This window comes from Hevea brasiliensis, chromosome 17 (genome assembly GCF_030052815.1).
Source record: "Hevea brasiliensis isolate MT/VB/25A 57/8 chromosome 17, ASM3005281v1, whole genome shotgun sequence".
NCBI classification, from domain to species: domain Eukaryota; kingdom Viridiplantae; phylum Streptophyta; class Magnoliopsida; order Malpighiales; family Euphorbiaceae; genus Hevea; species Hevea brasiliensis.
In genome coordinates, this window is record NC_079509.1 from 2,690,778 (window position 1) to 2,717,251 (window position 26,474).

A 26,474-nucleotide genomic window follows, 5' to 3' on the forward strand; every position below is an offset into this window, starting at 1 on the left:
GGGAAGGGAAGGAGGAGAGGTCGGGCGCGCGAGGGAGAAGAAAGAAGATAAAGAAAAGGGCCGGTCTGATTCGATCGGTCCAATTCGACCAGTCCGATCCGGTCCCATTCGATTCGGCCGATTCGATTCAGGATACAAAATTTTAAATTTTTACGCTGCCTTGGGACCGAAAACGAGGCCCAAAAATTCTGAAAATATTCTAGAAAAATCAGAAAAATTCGTAGACTCCAAATATATTTTTAGTTTTGCCACGTGGTCTTTAAATTAATTTTTAAAAATCATCAAAGTTTTATATTTTCAGGAAATCAAACTCGATTTCTAAAATCCAAAAAAAATTTAAAAAATTTTCTAAAATTTAAATAAAATTAAAATATCAATATTTACCTAAAAATAATAAATTTAAAAATAAGGGTGTTACAAAGAGAATAAAAATTCAAACTTAAATTTGTTAGGTGAATTTCAATCACCAGACCAAACCACATAAAACCACTTCTTTATGTAAAGTTGAATTTATATTAATTATATCTTATATTTTAAACGTTTAAGGTATGCCAATATAAAGTCAAATTAATATAAGAATAAATTAATAATCTTTAAATTAAATATTTATATAAGATATGTAAAGTATTAATTAACTTCACAATATTTAAATTAAAATTAGTACCAACTCATTAATAAATCATTTAATTATATGGATAAAATTACAATTATTTAAAAATATTTAAAAAATTATAATTTATTTAATATTTTTAGCACTCAAAAATAAAAATGGGTTGAAAAAATGTTCGCCACTCAACCATTTGAAGGCCCATTAGATCCAAACTCCAAAATAATGAACAAGAAAGTGTATTGCACGCGCATAGCATCTCGCGTAATTATGTACCCATCACACTAAAGCCACGGGCAAAAGAGAAAGCAAGAAGATCGATGGATAGCGCAACAGCAATACAGCATCAGGGTGGGCATAACAGATTTCTAGCAGATAAGAAAGCCCAGAAATTCCTTCTCTCTCTCTCTCTCTCTCTCTCTCTCTCTCTCTCTCTCTCAGCTCTCTCTCTCTCTCTCTCAGTTCTACGATGGCATACTCTCCCAGTACGTGTACTTTACTCTCTCATCTCAATTCCTCTATGCTTATTCCCTCGTCCAATTTACACTCTCTTCTTTCTGCTTCTTACTCTTTCAATCCGCCAATTCGACCTCATAATCGTCGTCGTTTTCGTATTCTTGCTTCTTCTGCAAACGCAACTATTGAGTCTGGCAATGGCGCTGTTCCTGCTCCCACTGTGAAGCTCGAACCCTCTTCCTATGGAAGGCAGTACTTCCCTCTAGCTGCTGTTGTTGGCCAGGTCTTCTCCAACTTTGCTAATTGGTATCTTTGTCAATTTTGCCTTTGCTATGAAATGGGTTCATTTTGGTAGACAATAGCTTCTGTTACGCAGAAAGTAGTACATAATTGCATATTAGTAACTGAATTTGGGTGCACATATGAGGATGATAAGACATATAGATTATAATTCATGATGATTTTATTATGTGCTGTATCGTTTAAGGGCACCATTTGACTTACAGGATGCTATCAAAACTGCCCTATTGCTTGGTGCTATTGATCGTGAGATTGGAGGGATTGCCATTTCTGGAAGGCGAGGAACAGCCAAGACAGTAATGGCACGTGGACTGCATGCTATTTTGCCTCCCATTGATGTAGTTGTTGGCTCAATAGCAAATGCAGATCCAGCCTGCCCTGAAGAGTAAGATCACCCAATTCTCGTAACTTTTTTCCTTTTCCTGCGCAATAACAACGAAAGAGTATGATCTCTAATGTGTTTCTGTTTCATACCCATTCAAAAGTAGGAATTTTTTTTTTCTAATTTAATGTATTAAGGAATGGAGACTTATCATTTGCTCGAAGTCATTTATTTATCCAATCCCCACTGAGACTAATTTTGTGTTGATTCATTTGATAATTGCACTGATGCTGCCAATGTGTCAGGAATTTGTACAACTAAATTAATTAATATCCCTTTGTTCATGCTTGGAAACTTGGTTATACTGTAACTTTAACCTGAATTGTTGGTGCCTTTCTTTCAGCATCACTCAGCTACTACATTTAGCTTGCTTTCAGGTTTCAACCAAACACTTCCTTTTATTGGTAAAAGATAAAGTTGATCACGTGAAAGATAAAATTTAAATGTCTTAGAAACATTCATAAGCACACAGTTAGTGTTATATTATATTTGTTGTGAAAATTTCCAACTCTTGTTAACAAGGTGGAATCATGTTGGGAAAAATTAGAAATTTAATAGTTGAGATAGTAAAAAAGGGTTTAAAAGAGGTTGATAGTTGTATGAAAACTGATTTAACCTTACCCTTGATGTAGACTTTTCAACAAGTTAAGCCTTAGCCTTATTGGACATAAGCACACAGTTAGTGTTATATTATATTTGTTGTCATGACTTGTGAAAATTTCCAACTCTTGTTAACAAGGTGGAATCATGCTGGGAAAAATTAGAAATTTAATAGTTGAGATAGTAAAAAAGGGTTTAAAAGAGGTTGATAGTTGTATGAAAACTGATTTAACCTTACCCTTGATGTAGACTTTTCAACAAGTTAAGCCTTAGCCTTATTGGACGCAACATTTGATTGTCACATCCTTTGTAATATTAGAAAATCCAATGTGCAAGGACTTTACTCCTTATACTTAGGTGGACAAAGTCCCTGAGTTTCCTAGACATAATTGTATAGGAAGAGGACCATATCTCACCTGCCAAGATGATGTTTTCATGTGACGAATCAGTTATGAATAGCATATTCAACTTTAATGGGTTTTCATTTGACCTGTTATTTTTCATTCTCCTTAAAGTGACTTGTTTGATCATGCTTTTTGTAGGTGGGAAGATGGTTTAGCTGAGCGAATAGAATATGATTCCAATGGTAGTATTAAGACTCAAGTTGTTAGATCTCCTTTTGTTCAGGTATTTTCCTTTAAGGAAATTTGCATTGAGATTGTTTTCATTACTCAACTAACTACTCTAACTACTCTAGTCAATTCATGTTATAGATTCCACTGGGGGTCACAGAGGACAGACTCATTGGGTCTGTTGATGTTGAGGAGTCTGTGAAAACGGGAACTACTGTCTTCCAGCCAGGCCTTTTAGCTGAAGCTCATAGAGGCGTTTTATATGTTGATGAAATTAATCTTTTGGATGAGGGTATTGGTAATTTGCTTCTGAATGTATTGACAGAGGGGGTTAATATTGTGGAAAGAGAGGGAATCAGCTTTAAACATCCATGCAAGCCACTTTTGATTGCTACTTATAACCCAGAAGAGGGTGCTGTTCGTGAACACTTACTAGACCGTATTGCAATTAATTTGAGGTACAGGCCTTCCTTTAAGTAATGGAATAGGTTCCTTACATCAAATTTTGTTCTTGTTTCAACAATGACACACTTCTTTTGCAGTGCAGATCTTCCAATGAATTTTGAAGATCGTGTTGCCGCTGTTGTTATTGCAACTCAATTTCAGGAATGTAGTAATGAAGTTTTTCAAATGGTTGAGGAAGAGACTGAATTAGCAAAGACCCAGGTAACTATGGACATTTCCGGCAATCTTTGGAAGATTCTGGCACAACCACTCCTTGGGATGAGATGCTTATGGACATTAAAATCATTATTAGTTTATACCATTGGGCTAATAGTAGCTCAGTGGTTGAGAGCCTGACTCGTACTGTAGAAAGGGATTCAATAATCTTGATATGCACCTCCTCCTTCTGCTGCTCAAAAGCATCAGAAGGTTATTTAGAATAAAAATGAGATTATATTAAGAAAATTGATTATATGATTGATTGAACAAAGTAACTTTATGATAGTAGGAATCATTTTCTTGAGTTTATATTGTGTTTGGGATGATAATTGTGGTTCATCTAGTAGCAATTCATGAATCTACCCTTGAATCTAGAGCATTCAAGCACTTTTTCTACTTTATAAATATCAAAAAGATGTTTTTCTTTTAGCATATATTGATCCAAATGATTAATAATATTTTCACATGCTTGCACTACCTGGTTTTCTGTAGCCATTGTCAATACAAAAATGTAGATAAGTAACTCTGGGCATTTAGAAATTAGAAGGCTCCTAATAAGGTTACTGAAAGTAAAGTTAATTCTGAAATATAATGAGAGAAACAGATGATTATAATTCTGGTGGCTGTATATTTAGTATACTGTTGTGAGGATCAAGATTCAAGACTGCATGTTTACTTCTGAAATTTCCAGGTCATTCATTTTGCATCATTGGAATGCAAATGTTTGCCATTGTCTTAAGTATATTTGATAATTTTAGGTTGCCATTGTTCATTATAATGTTTCAAGATGATTTTCTTTTCACATAAATTTATCGTGTCTTCAGATCATTTTGGCAAGAGAGTATTTGAAGGATGTTACTACTAGCAGGGAGCAGTTAAAGTACCTGGTTATGGAAGCCCTTCGAGGTGGCTGCCAGGTGCTGAGATTAAAGCTCTTCATTAATTTTTTTTTTCCATTATTTGTTTATGTCCCCACTCCTCCCATGCCAAAATGCACGACGAGGAGTCAGTCAGTCCATCATCCACAATGTCAATGTATTAAGCATTTATGTTGACCCGTAAGGCTGGTGCAATATTTATTTCATGAAAATCCTATCACATATATTGAAAATAAATCTTGCCCATTATTTGGCAGAATGCACATTTTCTAATTGCCTCTCATGTTGAGCTGCAATTACAGAGCTCTTAAAATATCTAGTATGATTGACAGGGACACAGAGCTGAGCTATATGCTGCTCGCGTGGCAAAATGCTTGGCTGCTCTTGAAGGACGTGAAAAAGTCAATGTGGATGACCTGAAAAAAGCTGTTGAGTGTTTTTTTCTGAAACATACTGTGCCTGCTCTCAAACTTATGCTCATTTATATGTTCATTGATTATGATGCAAACTTCAAATTGGTATAAACTAGAGCTTAATATAAATTTGGGGAATAGATTAAACCTTAGAATTTAACATTGTATGTTCTAACAAAGCAATAATTTATTGATATTATTTGAATTTATCTCTGTTCAAATTTCTATGGAATTTGTACTGAATTTGATTCAGATAATCTATTGCTTTGACCAAACTTTCAAATCTCATTGTTTTTCATTCCAAGTCCAATGCTTGCATTTTGAAGATGGATTTTAGAACTGTTGTGAAGTTGAGTCTCTCCCATTCTGCATTTGATGCTTACCATGGGGCTACAATTCAATGCTTCCCCAGGAAGATTTGTGGTAAATTGTTTTATTGATTAATTTGATTTTAAGAGTTGGAGTTTAGACCTCCTTGCTGTGGGCTCTGAAGCAATGATGGGGAAAGAAAGGAAGAACACAACACACTAAAAAACCAAGGCTATGTAGAAAAGAAGTTAAAAATTAAATCCTTTTCTGAAATTATATGTGTAAATGTTTAATTCTCTTATTATTATAACCTTGACACATGGACTTATTGGAAAGTGTAGGCTGGCCTGATCTGATATACTATCCTATACAGGTGGAACTGGTTATTCTTCCTCGTTCAATCATAAATGAGAGTCCACCAGAACAGCAAAATCAGCAGCCTCCTCCACCACCCCCTCCACAAAATCAGGATTCTGGAGATGAGCAGAATGAAGAGGAAGATCAAGAGGTCCTTTTTAATGCTGATATACTTTTTTGCTCAATACCCAAACTTAACAGAATATTTTAAGTTTATATTTCCAGAAGAATATTTATGTTGGTAATCGGTTAAATTTCCTGGGATTCTGAATTATTATTTGATAGAGTTAGGAATTTAAAAGCAGAAAAGAAAAAAAAATATAAAGAAGGAATTGAATTTGTATTACTAATTAAAGGATTCAATAAGCAACACAACCACTGAGTTCTTACTATTATCTTCAACAATTACAATAACAAGAATCAGTAATACCAAAGAGACTTTTTAAGAAACTCTTGGCCCAGCTACAAGCCGAAATACCAGGTAATACAATTTTTCTCCCCCCCTCTTATTTTACATTATTCTCTCCTTATACTGTCATTCTCGCACTTGCATTCCTTCTCTTGTAACAACCTTCAGCTCAGCTTCTAGCATATTCTTTCTTCCAGAATCGTCTAGCTCAACAGCCATTCCTTTAGCATTTCCTTTAATCTTCCTTCTAGAATATACTCTTAGTGGCCCAGGTCCATTACAACCCACCTGCAATTTTGAATCCATATCATGGCGATCCTCTGAAAGACCAACCTTGTCCTCAAGGTTGAATGAAGGAAACTGGTTCTGGATATCAACTAAATTCATCCAAGTTGCTTCTTCCTCAGGTTTCCCTTTCCATTGAATCAGAATTTGAATGATCGGGTATTGATAAACTATAATCTTGCGCTAGTTCAACACTTTCTTTGGCTCTACCATATTTTCACTTTCCACCATTTCCTTTGGAAGTTCAGTAACAACTGGATGATTTCCTATCACACGTTTTAGTTGAGAAACATGGAAGACCGGATGAATTCTGGCTTCCACCGGTAAGAGCAATTTATAGGCAACAAGTCCCACACGTTCCAGTATTTGGAAAGGCCCGAAATAATGAGCTGCTAACTTTGGAATAACTCTCGATTGTAAAGAGACGGATTTGTGTGGTCGGAACTTTAAAAATACTGCTTCACTAACCTGAAATTCAACATCCTTTCGATGTTTATTGGCAGCTTTTGCCATTTTCTGCTGAGCTCTTGCCAAATTGTATTGAAGTTGACGCAATATTTCGTCCCTGTCCAACAAGGTCTGTGCCACTGCTTCCACCTTCGTTTCACCAGGCAAGAACCTGAGTAAATTTGGCGGTGGTCTACCATATACTGCTTCAAAAGGTGACATGCCTATAGCAGTGTGATGGCTTGTATTATACTAATATTCTGCCCAAGCTAACCAATTACTCCATTGCTTAGGTTGCTCTGAAGAGAAACACCTCAGATAGGTCTCAAGGCATCGATTTAATACTTCGGTTTGCCCGTCTATTTCCAGATGATAGGCTGTGCTCATTGTAAAAAATGTGCCTTGTGATTTAAATAGTTCACGCCAAAAATTACTTAGAAAAATTGGATCCCGATTACTCACTATTGATTGAGGCATGCCATGGAGTTGAACTATTTCCTTTGTAAAAGCAGCTACTATTTCCTTTGCTGTAAACGAATGTTTTAAAGGTAGAAAGTGGCCACATTTTGAGAGTCGATCCACTACCACTAATATACAATCACTACCATACGACCGAGGTAAACCCGTGATGAAATCCATAGAAATGTCTTCCAAATTGCCTTAGGGATCGCAAGAGGCTGCAGTAAACCCGCTGCACTAGTGGCTTGATACTTATGTTGCAGACAAACAATACACTGTGCCACAAAGTCTTGAATTGTTCTCATCATTCCTTTCCAGTAAAGAGATGCAGCAATTCGCCTATATGTACGATAGGCTCCAAAATGTCCTCCAACTGGAGATGTATGAAATTTTAATAATAACTTAGAAATAAGAGGAGAGGTAGCTGAGATTAACATTCGACCCTTATAAAATAGCCGATTCTGAATAAGTTGGTATTGAGGATGAGAGTGCGGGTCTTGCTGCAATTCAGTTATCAACTTTTGCAACTCAGGATCTTGGCTCACCTCGTTGTCCACTTGATCCATGTCTACCCAATTATGAATAGTAACTGGTTGGCATTCAAATTCCTCCTTACAATGAGAGAGTGCATTTGCAGCTTTATGTTACATATCAGAGAAGAAGACTGAGGCAGAATAAGGGTTAGTTGAATGAGTTGTAACTTGTAAGTGGCAGGAGAATAGTTGTCAAGTAGCTAGTTGTATGAGTTGTATTTGGCGGGAAAATAATTGTCAAATAGCTGTTAAGTAGTTATAAACTCTATTGTAGTTCATTGTAAAGGCATTCTGATGCTTCCTCAAGAAATAACAATTATCTCTCTTTTCTGATTCTATTTCTCTCTCCCTACTTCTTCTTCTTCCTTCCTAAATTCTTCTAATTCTTCTCTGTTAGGGTTTCAATCCTAACATTTGGTAACAGAGCTTTACCAAGGGGAAATTGAGTGGGTAATTCATTGTTGTAGATCGCAACAATGACTAGATCTGTTGTAGTAGGTCTGGAGATGGTTAAGTTGGCAGAATTGGAGGAGAAGATGAGAAGTTTCTCAGATCAGATAGAGAAAATGCAGGAGCAAATTAATCAGTCAACAAGGAATAATGATGCATTGCGAGGGGATATGAGAGCCTTTATGAGCAAATTGAGCAAGGATAAAGGAATAGGAGATGATGTTGGGAAGTTGGTGCTGGATCTGGTATTAGAGAAGCCGAGAATAGGGGACTGTTACCCACTCCTCTTGTTAATCAGCAGTTGAAGGATCAAGAAAGTTATAAAATTAGCTATAACAATGAAGGTATGAATCCTTTTTTGCATAAAATTGAATTGGTTACTTTTGGGGGGAAAGGAACCTAGGGTTTGGCTACGGAAATGTGTGAAATATTTTGAGGTTCACAAAGAGTACCTAAGGACCAAAGAATTGGAATTGCTAGTTTGTTTTTGGTTGATAGGGCAGATGCTTGATTTCAAAACTGGAATAGCGGGGAAAACCATTCTTGGGAGGAGTTTGAAAAGGGAATTTGTCGTAGATTTGGGGAACAAGGGTTGAAAGATATTGTGGAAGAATTTATGAAGTTTAGGCAAGAAAATTCCTTAGAAGAATATCAAGATATCTTTGAGGATTTGTGGATAAGGATGGAAAGGGTTATGCTAGATTTGGGAGAGGCTTATTTTCTTTCTACCTTTATTGGAGGGCTTAAGGATGAAATTAGATTAATGGTGAGAATGATGAAAATAGCTACTTTAGTTGATGCAATAGAGATTGCTAGGTTGTAAGAACAGTTATGGGATACAAAAAAGAATAGAACCTTCAATAAAACCTTCAATTACAACCCAAGATTTGTAACTTCCTATTTCACTTCATATAATTCATACTCCAAACCTAATCAATTGTTTCCTTACCCCTAAACTACCAAATCCAGATTTGACCAGTAAAGCTCTAAATTCTGCTCCTACTACCAGTAAACCAACTTCTATTGGAAGTACTTTTTTGTTAACCAAAATTTCAATACTAATCTTACCAAATCTACTGTCCAGAACAACTCAAACTTCAGATTCCAATTCAAACCCTGTTATAAATGTGGAGACAAATACTTTCCAGGCCATCAATGTAAAACTAAGACATTAGCAGCTTTGCAAGTTGGAGAGCAAGAAGATGGGAATGGAGAGGAGGTTTGGCATGAGGTGACAGAGGAAATGGAAGATGTGGGTGATCAAGGAGAACTTATGCCTTCTGTTCATGCAGTAGAAGGGAGTGAAGGGGCAGAAACTATTAGAATTTTAGGGATCCATTAAAATAGAGAAATGGTGATTTTAATTGATAGTGGCAGCAATAGTAGTTTTATTGACGAGAAAGTGGCTGAGGAACTTAAGTTGGAGTTGGTGGATATACCTGCTACAATAATAGCAGTAGCTGATGGGAGAAAATTGAAGTGCAGTCATCAGTGTCAGCAGTTTATGTGAAAAATTCAGTCCTATAAGTTTCAATTTGACTTTAGAATATTAGCATTGGGGAGTTTTGATATGATTTTGGGAGTGGATTGGCTTAGGAGCTTTAATCCAGTGCTTTTTGATTTTAGAGCCTGTAGGATTTCCTTTATGAAAGAAGGAAAGGAAGTGGTTTTACAAGGACTGAAATTGCAAAGGGGGAAAGGGAAGGCTGCTGTGTTATGTCATTCTAATGACTTATTGGGAAGAAATGGAGTGGATTTTCAATCTCCCTTACTTTGTATAGTGGAGTCTCAAGTTGGATCATCTTCAGCACCTAAAAAGGAGGCATTTGTTGAAGCTGCAGTAGTAGATTTGGGACTGCAGTTTATGTTAAAGAAATATCAAAGGGTTTTTAAAGAACCTCAGCCGCTGCCACCATTCAGAAGTCACAACCATGCTATCCCTTTGCAACCTAATACACAATCAATTAATATTAGGCCATATAGGTATCCCTATTATCAAAAGGCTGAAATTGAGAAGCTGGTTTTAGAGATGTTAGCTTCCTCAATAATCCAACCAAGTACAAGCCCTTTTTCATCGCTAGTACTTTTAGTTAAAAAAAAAGATGGCACATGGAGGTTTTGTATAGACTATAGAAGGTTGAATGAGAAGACTGTTAAGGACAAATTTCCTATCCCCTTATAGATGACTTGTTGGATGAATTAATTGGGGCCAAATACTTTTCAAAGATTGATTTGAGGGCTGGTTATCATCAGATCAGAATGGAGCCTCAAGATGTCCCTAAGACAGCATTTAGAACTCACCATGGTCACTTTGAATTCAATGTCATGCCATTTGGACTGACAAATGCACCAGCCACATTCCAAGCCTTAATGAACCAGATCTTCCAACCTCATTTAAGGAAATTTGTGTTGGTATTTTTTGATGACATTCTTATTTTTAGCAAGGATTGGGAATCTCATTTGCAGCATTTGGAGGAGGTTTTTAAGATCTTGAAAGAGCAACAACTTTATGCTAAAAAATCCAAGTGTTCCTTTGGGCAAACAGAAATAGAGTATTTGGGGCACATTATAACTGCTGAAGGTGTCGCTATTGATAAAAAAAAAATTCAGGCTATGCTGCAATGGCCAACTCCAATTTCTGTTAAAGAATTGAGGAGTTTTTTGGAGTTGACGGGGTACTACAGGAAGTTTGTGAAAAACTATGGCATAATTAGCAAACCTCTTACTGATCTTCTCAAGAAAGACTCATTTCAATGGTCTGAGAAAGCTCAAGAGCCATTTGATACTCTTAGAAGAGCCATGACAGAAGCACCAGTACTTGCCTTGCCAGATTTTAATCTTCCTTTCATTGTTGAAACGGATGCAAGTAATTGGAGTATAGGGGCTGTTCTTCAACAAAATGGCCATCCACTAGCTTATATTTCCAAAGCTTTTGGTCCTAGAAGTCTGTCCCTATCTGTGTATGAAAAGGAGTTATTGGCAATTACTTTTGCCATTTCTAAGTGGAGGCATTATCTTGAGCAAGGTCAATTCTTTATTGAAATTGACCATGATAGCATCAAATACTTGCTGGAGCAGAGGTTACATACTAATCTACAGCAGAGGGGGATTTCTAAGTTGTTGGGTCTTGATTATAAAATTTTATATAGAAGAGGGGTTGAAAATATGGCAGCTGATGCCTTATCTAGGAGACCAGCAAGACAGGAGTCCTTTTTGAAGGAGCGGAAGTATGAAAAACACAAGTTTATACCATTGAATTCAAAAATTTTCACCTAGGGTCACATGTATCATGCAAGATTTATTTTTATCTATTTGATTTCAATGATAGACAACATATTAAAACACTTTTAATATGTTTTTGGATCTGTATTTGCCATTTAAGATTTTAGAATTAATCAGATTAATTTTAGAACCCTAGATTAAATAAAAAACAAATACACTAATCTCTTGATGCACTGCGGTGTATTTGTGCCTTTCAGATGCATCTTTAGGACACCAGATGTTGTCCCTCTAGCTTGTCCACACCAAGAACACCTATGGCAGCCCTTGAACAGCTTCTAAAGCTTTCCTATTAATTAGAAAATCAAGTTCTACCTTTTAAGAGATTAAAGATGTAAATAGGACACTAGAAATGATTTCTAGTATTTTTAATTCAAGAGATTGTTTGCTAATCTCTTGGAATTGGTAAGAGATGAAGATGAAGAGGAGAGAAACCTTCTTGGGTGGCGGCATCAAAGAAAGAGGCTGCTAGTTGTATTTTTTTCTTTTCATAACAACACTTATATTGGTAGATCAACACATAAAATCCTTGCCACATGTCACCCTTTGATTGGTTCTAGGTTTAATTGACCCAATCACATTGTGCCAAGTGTCAAATCTATATTTAATCTTAATTTTAATTATCTTACATGATTAAAAGACATTTGGCAAGTTTATGTGTAATGCCATGTGTCACCATCTCATGGTGCCACATGTAACCCTGTGAAATGACCAAAATGCCCCTGTGTCTTAATTTAGAGTTCTCAACCCAAAATAATTATTTCTCTTCTTCTAATCAATTTATATGAAATATAAATTGATTAATTAATCTTTATTAATTATTTTCTCATTAATTAAATTCATATTTAAACACTTTAAATATAAATTTAACTTATACTGTACATCTAATAATCTAGATTTGGTTTCAAGTTATGCTAGGGACTTCGCAATCTAATTGCAAACCAAACCTATTTAATTAATCAATTAAATTCTTTAATTAATTAATTAAATCATATTTAATTAGGTGATAACTTGTGTATGTGTGTGACTTACTAGGCTCATCGCTAATTGGCAATGAGATATGATATCAACTCTTAATATCATCAAAACTCTTTCTTACCATAAATGATTTCTCCAAATCATTTTATGCACCTCATAGACCATGGTTAACACCTAGCATAGCATGCCATGGCCACCAAATCAGTAATAGGGTTTATCTTAAATGAATCTATAATCATATGTTACCATGCACTAGAATCTCTCAGTTACAAAATCCCAACTCAAGCTGAAGTCATGGTTTATGTCAAACCCTATTTGCTATGAATATCATGTTCTCTTTTAATTCCAGTTCTTGATTAAAAAGATTTTCTCATCAGAAACTCTTTTCTGATTAAATCTATCTGTCCTGGCTAGGAACTTGAAACATCAAGAACAATTAAATGAACATAGGATTTTATATCTATTTACTTAACAGATTCCATCTTGATCAACACCTACCTCCATATATAACTAGTAGGAGCCAACACATGCCTATATATTCATACATATTACAAGTATAAAAGCAGTTTCAAAATCAAACCACCTATATACAAGATAACTGTGCTATCTCAGGTCTAAAGATTATATGCACTAATATGATTTATGACAAAACATTGACAAAAGTAAACTCCATGTGCTTGTCATAAGTGTTACTGGTTTGGCCTACTTATCATGTATAAGTGCCTATCATGTTTGTTATATGGTATGAGACAAACCATTCCATCTTATTTATATCTCATATAAATAACTTGGGAACAAACATGAATACAATCTTTCTGGATTAGTCATGTCCTTATTATGAAGTATTCTCGATTGTGAACCTATTTATGATACTTTGTACTAGAAATACTGTCACTCATATTCTTAATAACTTAAGAATAGAATTTCTAACAAAATATCAATGGACATTTTCTATTACACATAAATATATTATGTAAACGAAAAAGTGAAAATTCCTTTTATTAATAAAAACATGTACAAGATACATACTAAATGATATGCTACAGGGCATACTACTAACACTTTTGTGGTGCTATACACTCTTCTATTTCCCCTACATGGATGGATAATCTCATTCAAAGTTATGATAAAGATTGCAAAGCAACTCAATTGGTGCAGCAACTATCTTTAGACAATAATGCTCATCCAGGGTTTAAATTGAGGAATGGTGTTCTTTATTTTCAAGATAGGTTGTATGTGGGTTCTACTATAACTTTGAGGAAGCAATTAATTGAATTATACCATAATAGTGCTCTGGGGGGACATTCAGCAGTAAATGTGACCTATTTGAGGCTCAAAAAATATTTTTTCTGGCCTGGGATGTTAAGGGATATCATGGTATGGATTCAACAATGTGACACATGTGCACGACGCAAAAGTGAACACTGTGCTGCACCAGGATTATTGCAGCCATTGCCTGTTCCTACTCAAGCATGGCAACACATTACAATGGATTTCATTAACCACTTACCGAAGTCGAAAGGGAAAGACACCATCCTAGTGGTAGTGTGTAGATTCACAAAGTATGGTCACTTCATACCTTTGGCTCATCCATATACTAATGCTGCAGTAGCTAAATTGTTCTTGGATAATGTGTTTAAACTTCATGGAGCACCACTTACTATTGTTTGTGATAGGGACAAAGTTTTTACAAGCCAATTTTGGAAGGAGTTGTTCAAATGCATGGGCACTACTTTGTCTTATAGCTCTGCCTATCATCCTCAATCAGATGGGCAGACTGAGAGACTTAACCAGTGTCTAGAGGCTTATTTGCGATGCATGGTTCATCCCAAGCCATCAACTTGGTGCAATTGGCTTTCACTTGTAGAGTGGTGGTATAATTCATCCTCCCATAGTGCCATTAAGATGTCACCTTTTGAGGCTTTGTATGGCTATAAACCATCATTCCTTCTAATCATTCCTTCTGACTTGCCTCTGTGGGAGCAGTAGGGGATTTTTTACCACAGAGGCAGCAGCTGGATCAATTGCTTAAGAAGAATTTGCAGATGGCTCAGAATAGAATGGTGCAGCAAGTTAAGAAGCATAGGTCTGAAAGGGAATTTATGGTGGGAGATTGGGTTTATTTGAAGTTACAGCTTTATAGGCAAACTTCTGTGGCATTAAGACACAATTTGAAGCTTTCTCCTAAGTATTATGGGCCTTTCCAAATCCTAGCTAAGATTGGGACAGTGGCCTATAAGCTTCAGTTACCTCCTACTTCTTCAATCCATCCTGTAATTCATGTGTCTATGTTAAAGAAAAAGTTGGGCAGCAATATTGTTCCCCTTTCTGAATTACCTGCAGTGCATGAAGATGCTGTGATAGTAGCTCCAGAACAGGTTCTTCAAACTAGAACCATTACTAGAGATCAACACCATGTTTTTCAGGGGTTAATCAAGTGGTTGAACCTTCCTGTAGAAGATGCAACTTGGGAAGACTATTCTTTTATTGTAAACCAGTTTCCAGAAGCTACACTTTCTTGTCTTGGGGACAAGAAAGTTCTAATGGGGGAGGTATTGTTACATATCAGAGAAGAAGACTGAGGCAGAATAAGGGTTAGTTGAATGAGTTGTAAGTGGCAGGAGAATAGTTGTCAAGTAGCTGTTAAGTAGTTAGTTGTATGAGTTGTATTTGGCGGGAAAATGGTTGTCAAATAGCTGTCAAGTAGTCATAAACTCTATTGTAGTTCATTGTAAAGGCATTCTGATGCTTCCTCAAGAAATAACAATTCTCTCTCTTTTCTGATTCTATTTCTCTCTCCCTACTTCTTCTTCTTCCTTCCTAAATTCTTCTAATTCTTCTCTGTTAGGGTTTCAATCCTAACACTTTATTGGTATTGCCGGGCTTATACTTGATTTCAAAATCATACCCTAACAATTTTGCCACCCAATGTTGTTGAGCTAGAGTTGTAATTGGTTGTTGCAATAAATGCCTCAAACTTTTCTGATCTGTGTAAACCACAAATTTTCTCCCCATCAAATATGGTCACCAATGATGAACCGCGAGCACCACTGCCATCATTTCTTTTTCATAAGTAGACTTGCCAAGAGAATGGATTAACAATGCTTTGCTAAAATAAGCAATTGGCCTGCTATCTTGCATTAGCACAGCTCCAAGACCCCTTCCGGATGAATCACATTCTAATACAAAAGGTTTATTGAAATTCGGCATAGCCAAAACAGGCGAAGTAGTCATAGTCTGCTTGAGTTTCTCAAAAGCTTTTTGTGCCAACGGTGTCCATTGATATTGAATAGCTTGTTCTTTCTGTAACAATTGGGTCAAAGGTTGAGCAATTTTCCCATAATCCTTCACAAAGTGACGGTAATAACCAGTTAGGCCTAAGAAACCCCGTACTCCTTTTAGAGTCTTTGGTATAGGCCAATTGAGCACACTAGCAATTTTATTCGGATCCATTGCCACACCTTGTTTAGAAATGATGTGCCCCAAATATTCCACTTGTTGCTTGCCGAAAACACTTTTCTTTTGGTTAGCCACAAATTGGTGTGATTGTAATAACTGAAGAACTAATCTCAAATGATCCAAGTGGCTCTTCCAAGAATGACTATAAACTAAGATTTCATCAAAGAAAACCAATACAAATCGTCGCAAGTATGGTCGAAATAAGTCATTCATGGTGGCTTGGAAGGTGGCAGGGGCATTAGTAAGGCCAAATGGTATGACTAAAAATTCGTAATGCCCCGAATGAGTGCGGAACGCAGTCTTAGGAACATTAGCCTTGTGTACCCGAATTTGATGATACCTAGCACGAAGATCAATCTTCGAAAAGTACATAGATTCATGTAACTCATCCAACATCTCCTGTATGACTGGGATTGGGTATTTATCAGGCACAGTAACCTTGTTTAAAGCCCTGTAGTCCATGCAAAACCTCTAACTACCATCTTTCTTTCTCACTGATAATACGGGACTTGAAAAAGGACTTGAACTAGGTTGGATAATTCCTGCATATAACATCTCAGCAACCAATTTCTCAATTTCATCTTTTTGTCCATGAGCATAGCGATAAGGACGCACGCTAATTAGAGCGATATCCAGCAATAACGGAATTCGATGGTTTGTTGGCCTATTTGGAGGCAACCTAAAATTGTCATTAAACACTGGTTGAAACTGTTCTAGTAGGACCCATAGCTGATCCTGTTTTTCCCTTCCAAATTGGCATCTGTAAGAGTGAGACTCATCTCTGGTGAAGCTTCCCGGAGTAGTGTATAATATTCCACATCATCTAATTTTTCAATAGAAGAAATAGAAGCCAAAGCTCTAGTAAATGAAGAATCCCCTGTCAACAATACTATTGATCCATTGTGATTAAAGGACATTGTCATTTTTGCCCAATTAACCTTCACGTCACCCAGTGTCTCAAGCCATGCAATTCCCAAAATCATATCCACACCCCCCAAAGGAAATAAATAGCAATCAGTCTGAATATTGAAAGACCCGAATTCCACAACCAAATTAGTACACATACTGCGTGATTCAGACCTATGACCATCGCCCAGTTTTACTTCAAAAGTTAGAGTGGATTGAACAGGTAATCCTAACTGAGTCACCAGATTATTTGCTATGAAATTGTGGCTAGCCCCACTATCTACCATCACTGTCAATTCATGCCCCTTCAGCCTTCCTCGAATTTTCATCGCCTTCGATCGAGAAACTCCACCTACCGAAAATAAAGGCAGTTCCAATTGAGTAATTTGGCCATCATCCACCTCTTTGATTATCATAGGACTCTGTTTGGCTTCCCTGCCCACTGGTTCGCCTTCTTCCGATGCTTCCTCCTCATCTCCATCAATGAGTACTCGTAACGTTCTCTTTGGGCATTCATGCGTAGGATGATACGGCTGCTTGCAACGATAGCACAGTCCCTTCGTTCGTAATTCATCAAATTCCTGATGGGAAAGATGACGAGTTCCTCTACTTTTATTGGAGAACTGCTGCTGATTCTTATTTTGCATTAATGGTGGAGCTGGCAATCTTTGGATCTCTTTCTGTGCAATATTCCCAACTTTGGACTGAACTTTCTCTTTAGCTGCCCCTAACCAATCAGTCTGAGCCTTAAATTGTTGTTGGGCTTGTTTAGAAAAGCCCAGGCCTCCAGCTTTTTAACTTGGCCCAGAACCAAAGCTCCATCGTCCTCCTACATCTGGTGATTTCTCACCAACAGTCTTTGTCATTCCAGTGTGCAAGAGCTCTCTTTCAACTTCTCGAGCCAGAGTCATCAATTGAAAATGTCTCCAGTATCCTGGGATCAAATCCTTTCTCGTATTTCTGCCTTTAATCCATTCAAGAAAAACCCAATATAAAACTGGTCTGTAATTTCAGGAACTTGTGTCGCTCTTGCCACAAATTCATCAATAAAATCATCTACTGACCCATCTTGACGAACAGCTGCCAACCTTTCATAAGGGCTAGCAAATGCATCTCCCCCAAACCTTTGCAACAATTCCACTGATAATTGTTCCCAAGTCATATTTAGTGATCTTTGTTTCAACCAACGTACCCAATGTAATGCAGCACCTTCCATACAAATCAGAGCCAAAGGAACTTCCGTCTCCACAGGGGTTCGATGAGTAGAAAAATATTGGTTAGCTCGAGCCAACCACCCTACAGGATCTTGTCCGTCGAAATTAGGTAGCTCCACTTTTTTGGCAGTAACTTGTGAATCGTCCATGACTACCAAAGGAACCTGGTTGCGCCGGCTAGATGTTTGTCCCAGATGTGTATATTGCAATGGAGAGGCTGATATCCTTTCTGATTCTGTTTTATTAACTTTTCCCTTTAGCAACTGTGCTATCATGCTTTCCAATACGTCAAGCTTCTCTAATTGTTTCCTTGTCTGAGCCATCTCCTCCATAACTCCACTTACCTTTCTCTCACTCTACTCCCGTTCTCCTGCCATCCTCATCATTCCTTCTTCTAATGCACCTAAACTCCTCTCTATCGTGTCTACTCTAGAATCCATCCGAGTGTTTGGCATTCACGCTGTTTTGGATCCGGCAGGTCGGACCAAAATGATAGAGTTAGGAATTAAAAGTAGAAAAGAAAAAAAATATAAAGAAGGAATTGAATTTGTATTACTAATTAAAGGATTCAATAAGCAATACAACCACTGAGTTCTTACTATTGTCTTCAACAATTACAATAACAAGAATCAGTAATACCAAAGAAACTTTTTAAGAAGCTCTTGGCCCAGCTACAAGCCGAAATACCAGGTAATACAATTTTTCTTCCCCCCCCCCCCCCCCTCCCCTCCCCTCCCCTCCCCTCCCTTATTTTACATTATTCTCTCCTTATACTATCATTTTCGCATATGCATTCCCTTCTCTTGTAACAACCTCCAGCTCAACCTCTAGCATATTCTTTCTTCCAGAATCGTCTAGGTCAACAGCCATTCCTTTAGCATTTCCTTTAATCTTCCTTCTAGAATATACTCTTAGTGGCCCAGGTCCATTACAGCCCACCTGCAATTTTGAATCCATATCATTATTTATCTTTTATTAATTAAAAATAGAATGAATATATTTGCCTAAAATGTGAGTGTTCTTTGTTGTGACTAGGACAATGATGAAGAGAATGAACAACAGCAGGAACAAATACCTGAAGAATTTATATTTGATGCAGAAGGAGGCTTGGTGGATGAAAAACTTCTCTTCTTTGCACAACAAGCACAGAGACGCCAAGGGAAAGCTGGAAGAGCAAAAAATGTCATATTTTCAGAGGATAGAGGTCGATATATCAAACCAATGCTGCCAAAGGTTTCTTCTTCTTATACCCACCTCATGGGGTTCGAAAAGACATGAAAATTCTACCAAGACCATCACTTATCTTTCTTCATTCTGGCCTCATGTTGAGTTTTATATGAGTGCATATTATGTGGCACAGAACACTAGCTTATGAGTGACTGGTCCTTTTCTGTATTTTGCTAATCTTTAATTGCTTTCCTTGTTCAATTATTTGCTTAGACCATCTCTTCTAAACATCCTCCATACTTTTAACAGGGTCCTGTAAAGAGATTAGCAGTTGATGCTACCCTTAGAGCAGCTGCACCATATCAAAAATTACGTAGAGAGAAGGACACTCAAAAAAGTAGGAAAGTTTTTGTTGAGAAAACTGATATGAGGGCAAAAAGAATGGCAAGAAAAGCCGGAGCACTGGTAATGATTGATACTCTTATTACTTGCACTATCCTTGATTTTGTTTGAAGAAAAAGAATGAATCTTCTTACAATGTCAAGTGGCTCTGCTTTTGTATTCATTTCAACGTTGTCAGTGCTTTGATGTTGTGATGAGCATGGTATGACAATATCCATTTCCAATTGGCATCGATTGCCGTAAATAGAATCTCGGAGACTTCAACTAAACTGTCGGACCTTCTCTACAATGTGTGTTGGAGAGAGGTCCACTGAATGCACTGATAAAACTTCTGATGTATTTTGGTTCTAAAATATATAGTGCATGGCAGGTGATATTTGTAGTTGATGCAAGTGGAAGTATGGCATTGAATCGAATGCAAAATGCAAAAGGTGCTGCACTTAAGTTACTAGCTGAGAGTTATACAAGCAGGGATCAGGTAGATTTTGTATTCATCTTGTAGTTCTATAATCTTCTTTGTTTAATGAAGTTAGCTTCTGGTAGTTCACAAAATTTTAAAATATTAGAACGACATTCATGCCATCAAATGATTAGCAATGCAGCAATAGGAAACTTATTTATTAAAATTATTTGACAAAAAAAAAATGCAAATTTTGTTTTGGGGTTGTAGAGCTAAGCTCTACAAATTATATTTTTAGCTGTAATAACTTGCTTTGTACCATCAACACCTGGATGTCGACATATGTAGAAGCCATTATTTGACTGAATTTATTTCATAAGATTCACATAATTTTTTAATTTACTCATGGCAGTTTTAGTGAAAATGGAAATGACAGATGAGTAGAAGCTTTGAGCATAGAACATTGCTTTGGAATTGTTAATAGGCTGTCTGAGTTGTGTCAATTCAAATTTGTAAAGGGAGCTTATATGATAAATAACTAGTTGAAAGGAAAGAATGGTGCTCCCAGCTTAGTACTCGGTAGATAGCATATTCGAAGCAAAGGTTGATCTGAAAGGAAATGGTTTCAGTTCAGAAGACTTGTCCAGTTTCACCAATCAAGCTTCTTCTTCTTCTTCATCTTCTTGTCTCTTTATTTTTTAGATGGACCAAAAGAGTGGGAAACTGTGTATGAAAATGAAGTCATGTGCAAATGCCCTAAATGCAGTATAAATGGCAGAATATTTTGAGTTCTCAGAGGGTGCAAAAATATATATATATTTTTAAAAATTTTATATATTTTCATGAGAAGCTGGTCAAAAATATTTTAAAAATGGGGTGAACGCTAACATATTTTTAAAGGAGGATATGGTATTAAACAAATAACAACAATGTAAATTGAAGTTTTTGAATGCAAAATAGAATTGATACGTATTTTAATTTTTTGGGGCTTTTGTTCTTCATGGACTCTACAGAGACAATATTTCCACATTGCTGTTACTAAGCTTTTGTATGGTTATGTGAAGTAGGTAGCTATTATTCCCTTCCGTGGGGATTCTGCAGAGGTCCTTTTGCCTCCTTCCAGATCAATTGCAATGGCAAGAAAACGTCTTGAAAGGCTTCCATGTGGTGGTGGTTCACCCTTGGCTCACGGTCTAACAACTGTAAGTAGATGTAGTTCATTTGCTTCTTTGCTTGTATCTTGAACAAAAAAAATACCCTATCATTTGCAATTTCCTATTTGAGCATAGGCATAATTAGAATTTGTGCATAAAATTTTGAATTTATGTGTTACATTGTGAATGACTTCACGTTTATTTGCCAGAAACTGACCTAATTTGTCATGAACTTATTTTCCGTTGTCTTGCTTTTTCAAATTGGATAAACATGCACACACTTTTTGTGAATTTTGCATTTCTAACTTCCACTAGCTTAACTTTGCTCAGGCTGTTAGAGTTGGGTTAAATGCAGAAAAAAGTGGTGATGTTGGGCGTATAATGATTGTTGCAATAACTGATGGTAGAGCCAATATATCACTGAAAAGGTCTACTGACCCTGAAGCTGCTTCTTCCGATGCTCCAAGACCTTCGGCACAAGAATTGAAGGTAAAGATTGTGCACTGTAATAGGACATTTAGCACATGTAAACTGCAATGCCAACCTGCTAAAAAAAGGATGGGCTTTTGCCAAAGTAATGCATTGATACTAAACAGAATAAGAAAACAGCCTTCCATATAAGGTTGATTTAATAGTCATTCAGAACTATCTTGTCTTTCTAATTTCTCTGCTAAACCATATTTGTGGATTGATGAAGTTACTTTCGCCCCAAATGTCACCATGTCATTCTTGTGTGCTTTCATTATTTGATCTGGTAAAAGGATGAGATTCTTGAAGTGGCGGGGAAAGTATACAAGGCCGGGATGTCTCTTCTCGTCATAGATACAGAAAACAAATTTGTTTCGACTGGCTTTGCTAAGGAGATTGCAAGAGTTGCTCAAGGTTTGTTGTCCTCTTGAAAACTCATTACTGTTCATATGTCAAAGGACATAACAAATTTGTATTACAAACTTGTTCTGCAGGAAAATATTACTACTTGCCCAACGCTTCTGATGCTGTTATTTCTGCTACGACAAAGGAAGCTTTATCGGCCTTAAAGAGTTCATAGTTTTATGTTCCTGGGAAGCGATTCTGCATTGGGAAATGTACTTGTCAGAATTGTTATCACTGATCGTCCCTGCTTCTGGTATTATCGAATTTTGTTAGGCCTTTTCTTCTTTCCTCCTTCCAAAAGATTACGTGTATGTTAGATTTGAAGCAAAATGTTCTCTCCGTGATCTTTTTTCAAGGTTTGCAGCCCAAATATAAACATTTGACGTTTGGAAATTTTATAAATTTTGCAGGCCAACCCCATCTCCTCCAAGCTTCAAAAATAAATAAATATGAAATTTGTCCCACAATTCAACATGAATTTTGTCGTGTTTTATAGTTATACTTCTAATAGCTTAACTAAATATTTATCCATTGGATTAAAATATGAAATTTTTTTTTATATATTTAAAATATTACATGAAGTCAATAAATGAGAGATAAATATAAATAATTGTTTAATAATTAAATTAACTGCTAATCATTTATTGGCATGTAAAATGCTCAAGCTATGTAACACATCAAATCCAACAATTTATTTCAATTGGATTATTAGAATTGAGTCAAGATTAAGATGGGTGTCTTTATTCTAATTTCAATCTGTAAATTTCCAATGAAAAATGTTGCAAATAAGTTTACCATTTTTAATTAGTAAATGGTTAATTAACAAACAACTGATGTTGCCTTATATGCCCCAAAAAAAGCTAACGTGTCAAAATTTAAATGGTTGTGGAAGGAATGATACCGCGGGGCTTTGACAGAGAATTCTCTCTCTTCCATTGTTCCAAGGAGAGTGACACCTCTTCTTTAATTTTCTATTTTCCCGCCTTTTCTTGGTTCCCTAACACGGGCCTCACTCATCAAATTCAAATCAATCTTTGATTACGACCACTTAGCATCGTCATTTGCCGATTCAATTGGTTGGCTTTTGTTAAAATCAGTGATTATTTTGAATTTTTTTTTTTACTATGCCAAGATCTAATTGCATTGTTGATATCTTCTTGTTATTTTGCGTTCTCAATTTCATTTTTTGCGTTCATGACTTCGTTAAATTTGAAGAACTTTGTGCGAGAGCTAGGGTTTCTTTTGCATCTGAGATAGAGGTCCGAAATTTTAGAGTTTCGGAAAAAGGAAAAGAATTCGTTGGTTGCTGTAAATTTTTGGTGACTTGCTTTTTTTTTTTTAATTTTTATTTTCATCCAGTGATTTTTTCATAATTATATTTTTATTTGCCCTATCCTTAATCAATTTTTTTTTTGGCAACGGAAGTTGATAAATTTAGAGAGAGTACTGGTTAAATTACATATTAATTTATTTTCATTCGAGGTTATATAAGTTATTAAATTACTTTACATATTATAATGATCAGACAAATTAATGTTATAATCTAACTACTTATATTATGTTATTTGTAATCTCAACACTCTCTCTCAATTACAATAATATGATTGTCACTTAACAATTAGTTTATACAGCCTTATGGATGGTTGAAATTCACAATTTAATTCAAACTCTGATACCATGATAAATTTGGAGAGAGTATTGATCAAATTACATATTAATTCATTTTTATTTGAGCTTATATAAGTAATTAAATTATTTTATACATCAAAATGATTAGCCATATCAATGTTAATCTAATCACTTACATTTGCCCTTTTATATTTATGCTTTCCTCATGTGGCGTTTATAATCTCAACAGAGGCTCTGTACACAAAGCTCCACATTAAGTATGATGCTGTAAAGGTGTCTTATTTCTCTTTCCTCTTCCTTTCCTGTTTTCCTTTTGTTTCCTTGTAGTAAAACGAGTTTTAGTAGCTTTGCCTCTGATTTATATTATGTTTTTACAGAAGAAAAAAATTTCTGAATTGGATGAGATCAACAAAGATCAAGAAGTATAGTTTTTGAATTACATGACAGGTGTGCAAGCCTCATGTTGTGGTTATGGTGATTCATTTCTGCCCTCAAATCCATATACATGCACCGTGAATCATTTTGTCAATATTTTACTTTAGTGTGTTAGGAGATACCTGTGGTTGAGTGTGTTTGATTTTCACTTCATTAGCACTTGCATTCTTAGGTTAATTTTCATAAAAAAAATTGAGGGTATTGATACAACAATAACTCATTTAAAACTGCCATGCTGATTAACATGCTTGAAAAGAGTTGTAAGGCTTATGATTTACCAAATAATGGTTCTACTCTACAGCTTATTGTAAGTTTCTATTCAGAGCTGGTAATAGTATAATGTTCTGTTCCTCTATAAACAGCTGCCAATGTCAAAACCTTGAGGAATAAAATACTAGCACTTTAAAGTTTCACACCAGATGAGAATGTTAAGGTAGATGAGTGGCCATACTAGACTAGATAAAGTCCATAATGAGAGTATTAGAGAAAATGTAGAAGTGGTGTCAATTGAAGATAAATTGAGAGAAGGGAGATTGAGGTGGTTTGGTTATGTGAAGCGTAGACATACGGAGGCTCCAGTTAGACAAGTAGAGCACATTAGGTTAGAGGATAGAAAGAAAAAAAAGGGTAGACCTAAATTGACTTGGAGGAGAGTAGTGCAACATGACCTAGAAGCATTACACATTTCTGAGGATTTAACCCAAAATCGTTCAGAGTGGAGAAAGCGAATCCATATAGCCGACCCCAAATTTTTGGGATAAATGCTTAGTTGAGTTGAGTTGAAAGTTTCACACCACAATTGTTGATTTAAACCCCAAAATAAGAGGCTAATCATATGAAAAATACCCAAACCAGTTCTACTAATGTAGCATGAACAATGGTACTTTGATTTCCTTATAGTAGCTTTACTCTATTTTGATTTTTGACTTTGAAAATGGAAAATTAAGAATATAAATTTCTAATAAAAAGAATAGTAAAACAACTTAACTAAAATGTATACACACACATAATTTTAGACAAGAAAGTCTATGGATTTATGTAGAATCAATTAACTCAGCCGTAGGTTTTGAAATAGAATAGTTCTGTCTAATCATGATGTAGCCATTGCTTAGGGGTTTAGATTATTCATGGATAAGAATGCAGTATTACCATAAGCTTTTTTTTTTTTTTAATTTTATTTTGGTTTACAAAGAAAGAAGTGAAGAGGGAGAGAAGGAGGGAACAGGGGTAGGGACGAGACTTGAAAGTGTTTCGTTTTCCAAGTTGAGAGGTGCATCTACCATAAGGCAAAGCCTACAGGTGCATAAGGTTTCTTCTTGACTACTCTTGCTACCCAATTTGAATTGGATTGTCAAGGTTATAAGACGAAAATCAATGATTTATGATCTTTACACTATCATAAATAGTTGGTAATGGTACTTATCTTCCATGGTCTTGTTTATGGCTGAAGAATTGGCCTTTTCAGTTTTCTCTCTGCTTCCTGCGTATTATGGTTCCCTCCTCCTTATTGCTTAGAACATAAAACTTTTATTTGCAAAAAAGCAGCCATTATCCTGTGGTATTGAACTGTTTACTCTATTGTTATTGCAGCTGCAGAAGAGCTGATACAACATTTGAAAGTTGAAAATGACAGGTTGCATGAACAAGTTAGTGAATTGAGAAACCAAGTTGTTTCAATCAGGCATAGATTTCCTTTTTTTTTTTTTTTTTGCCTTATTTTGTATTTATTTTGATCCTTTTTGTATATTTGTTTTATTTATTATGACAAGAATCGGTTATTTCGTGTGCACACTGCCAAAAGCTGTTAATGGCAGAGAACCAGAAGATTAAGAACCCAAAATTGCTGGACTAATATTACGGTTTTTATGATTTTTTCTTTAATCAATCATGTCAAGTTAATTCAATTATCCACTGACACTGAGGCTGTTGCTTGGTCATATGTTGCAATCTCTTATGGTTAAAATGCAAGTATCCTGTTAGTTTAAAAAATGATATTGATGAACTATGTTTGACTTTCATTGATGATGTGTTTACATGACATGCATTTGTTGGCCCTTTTCTTCTTTAAATTTCTTTTTGACTTTCCATCAAGGCTTCATTTGGTTCAAAAATGTAACGCCCCTAATTTTGTAATTTATTATTTTTGAGTAAATATTGATATTTTATTTTATTTTATTTGAATTTTAGGAAATTATTTGAAATTTTTCGGATTTTAGAAATCGGGTTCGATTTTCCAAAAAATATAAACTTTGATATTTTTAAAAATTAATTTAAAGACCACGTGGTAAAACTAAAAATATATTTGGAGTCTGCGAATTTTTCTGAGTTTTCTAAAATTTTTTCGGAATTTTTGGACCTCGTTTTCAGTCCCAAGGCAGAGTAAAAAATTTAAAATTTTGTATTTGAATCCAACCGGACCGGATCGGACTGATCGAATCGGACCGGCCTTTCTTCTTCC

The 26,474-nt window shown here is 35.8% G+C and overlaps 1 protein-coding gene and 1 long non-coding RNA gene across 3 annotated transcripts; both read left to right on the plus strand.

Annotated features, from left to right (window-relative positions):
* The first annotated feature begins 930 nt into the window (after positions 1 to 930).
* LOC110662690 (magnesium-chelatase subunit ChlD, chloroplastic) lies at positions 931 to 22,367 on the plus strand. 2 transcript variants are annotated; one of them, XM_058140176.1, is made up of 16 exons: positions 931 to 1,011; positions 1,049 to 1,346; positions 1,570 to 1,748; positions 2,888 to 2,972; positions 3,059 to 3,375; positions 3,460 to 3,583; positions 4,405 to 4,497; positions 4,791 to 4,886; positions 5,554 to 5,688; positions 18,992 to 19,189; positions 19,433 to 19,588; positions 19,896 to 20,003; positions 20,993 to 21,127; positions 21,410 to 21,568; positions 21,841 to 21,961; positions 22,042 to 22,367. In XM_058140176.1, the coding sequence occupies exons 2-16, from the start codon at positions 1,077 to 1,079 to the stop codon at positions 22,125 to 22,127; spliced, it is 2,262 nt and encodes a 753-aa protein (XP_057996159.1). In that variant the 5' UTR covers positions 931 to 1,011; positions 1,049 to 1,076; the 3' UTR covers positions 22,128 to 22,367. The 2 variants fall into 2 exon arrangements, with proteins under 2 accessions (XP_057996159.1, XP_021677457.2); XM_021821765.2 differs by lacking the exon at positions 931 to 1,011 and having other exon boundaries at positions 1,226 to 1,369.
* Positions 22,368 to 22,929: 562 nt separating this feature from the next.
* On the plus strand, positions 22,930 to 25,953 carry LOC110662649 (uncharacterized). The gene is made up of 3 exons (XR_002496331.2): positions 22,930 to 23,854; positions 23,959 to 24,028; positions 25,607 to 25,953. It is a non-coding gene; the product is annotated as an uncharacterized LOC110662649 (long non-coding RNA).
* The last annotated feature ends 521 nt before the right edge of the window (positions 25,954 to 26,474 follow it).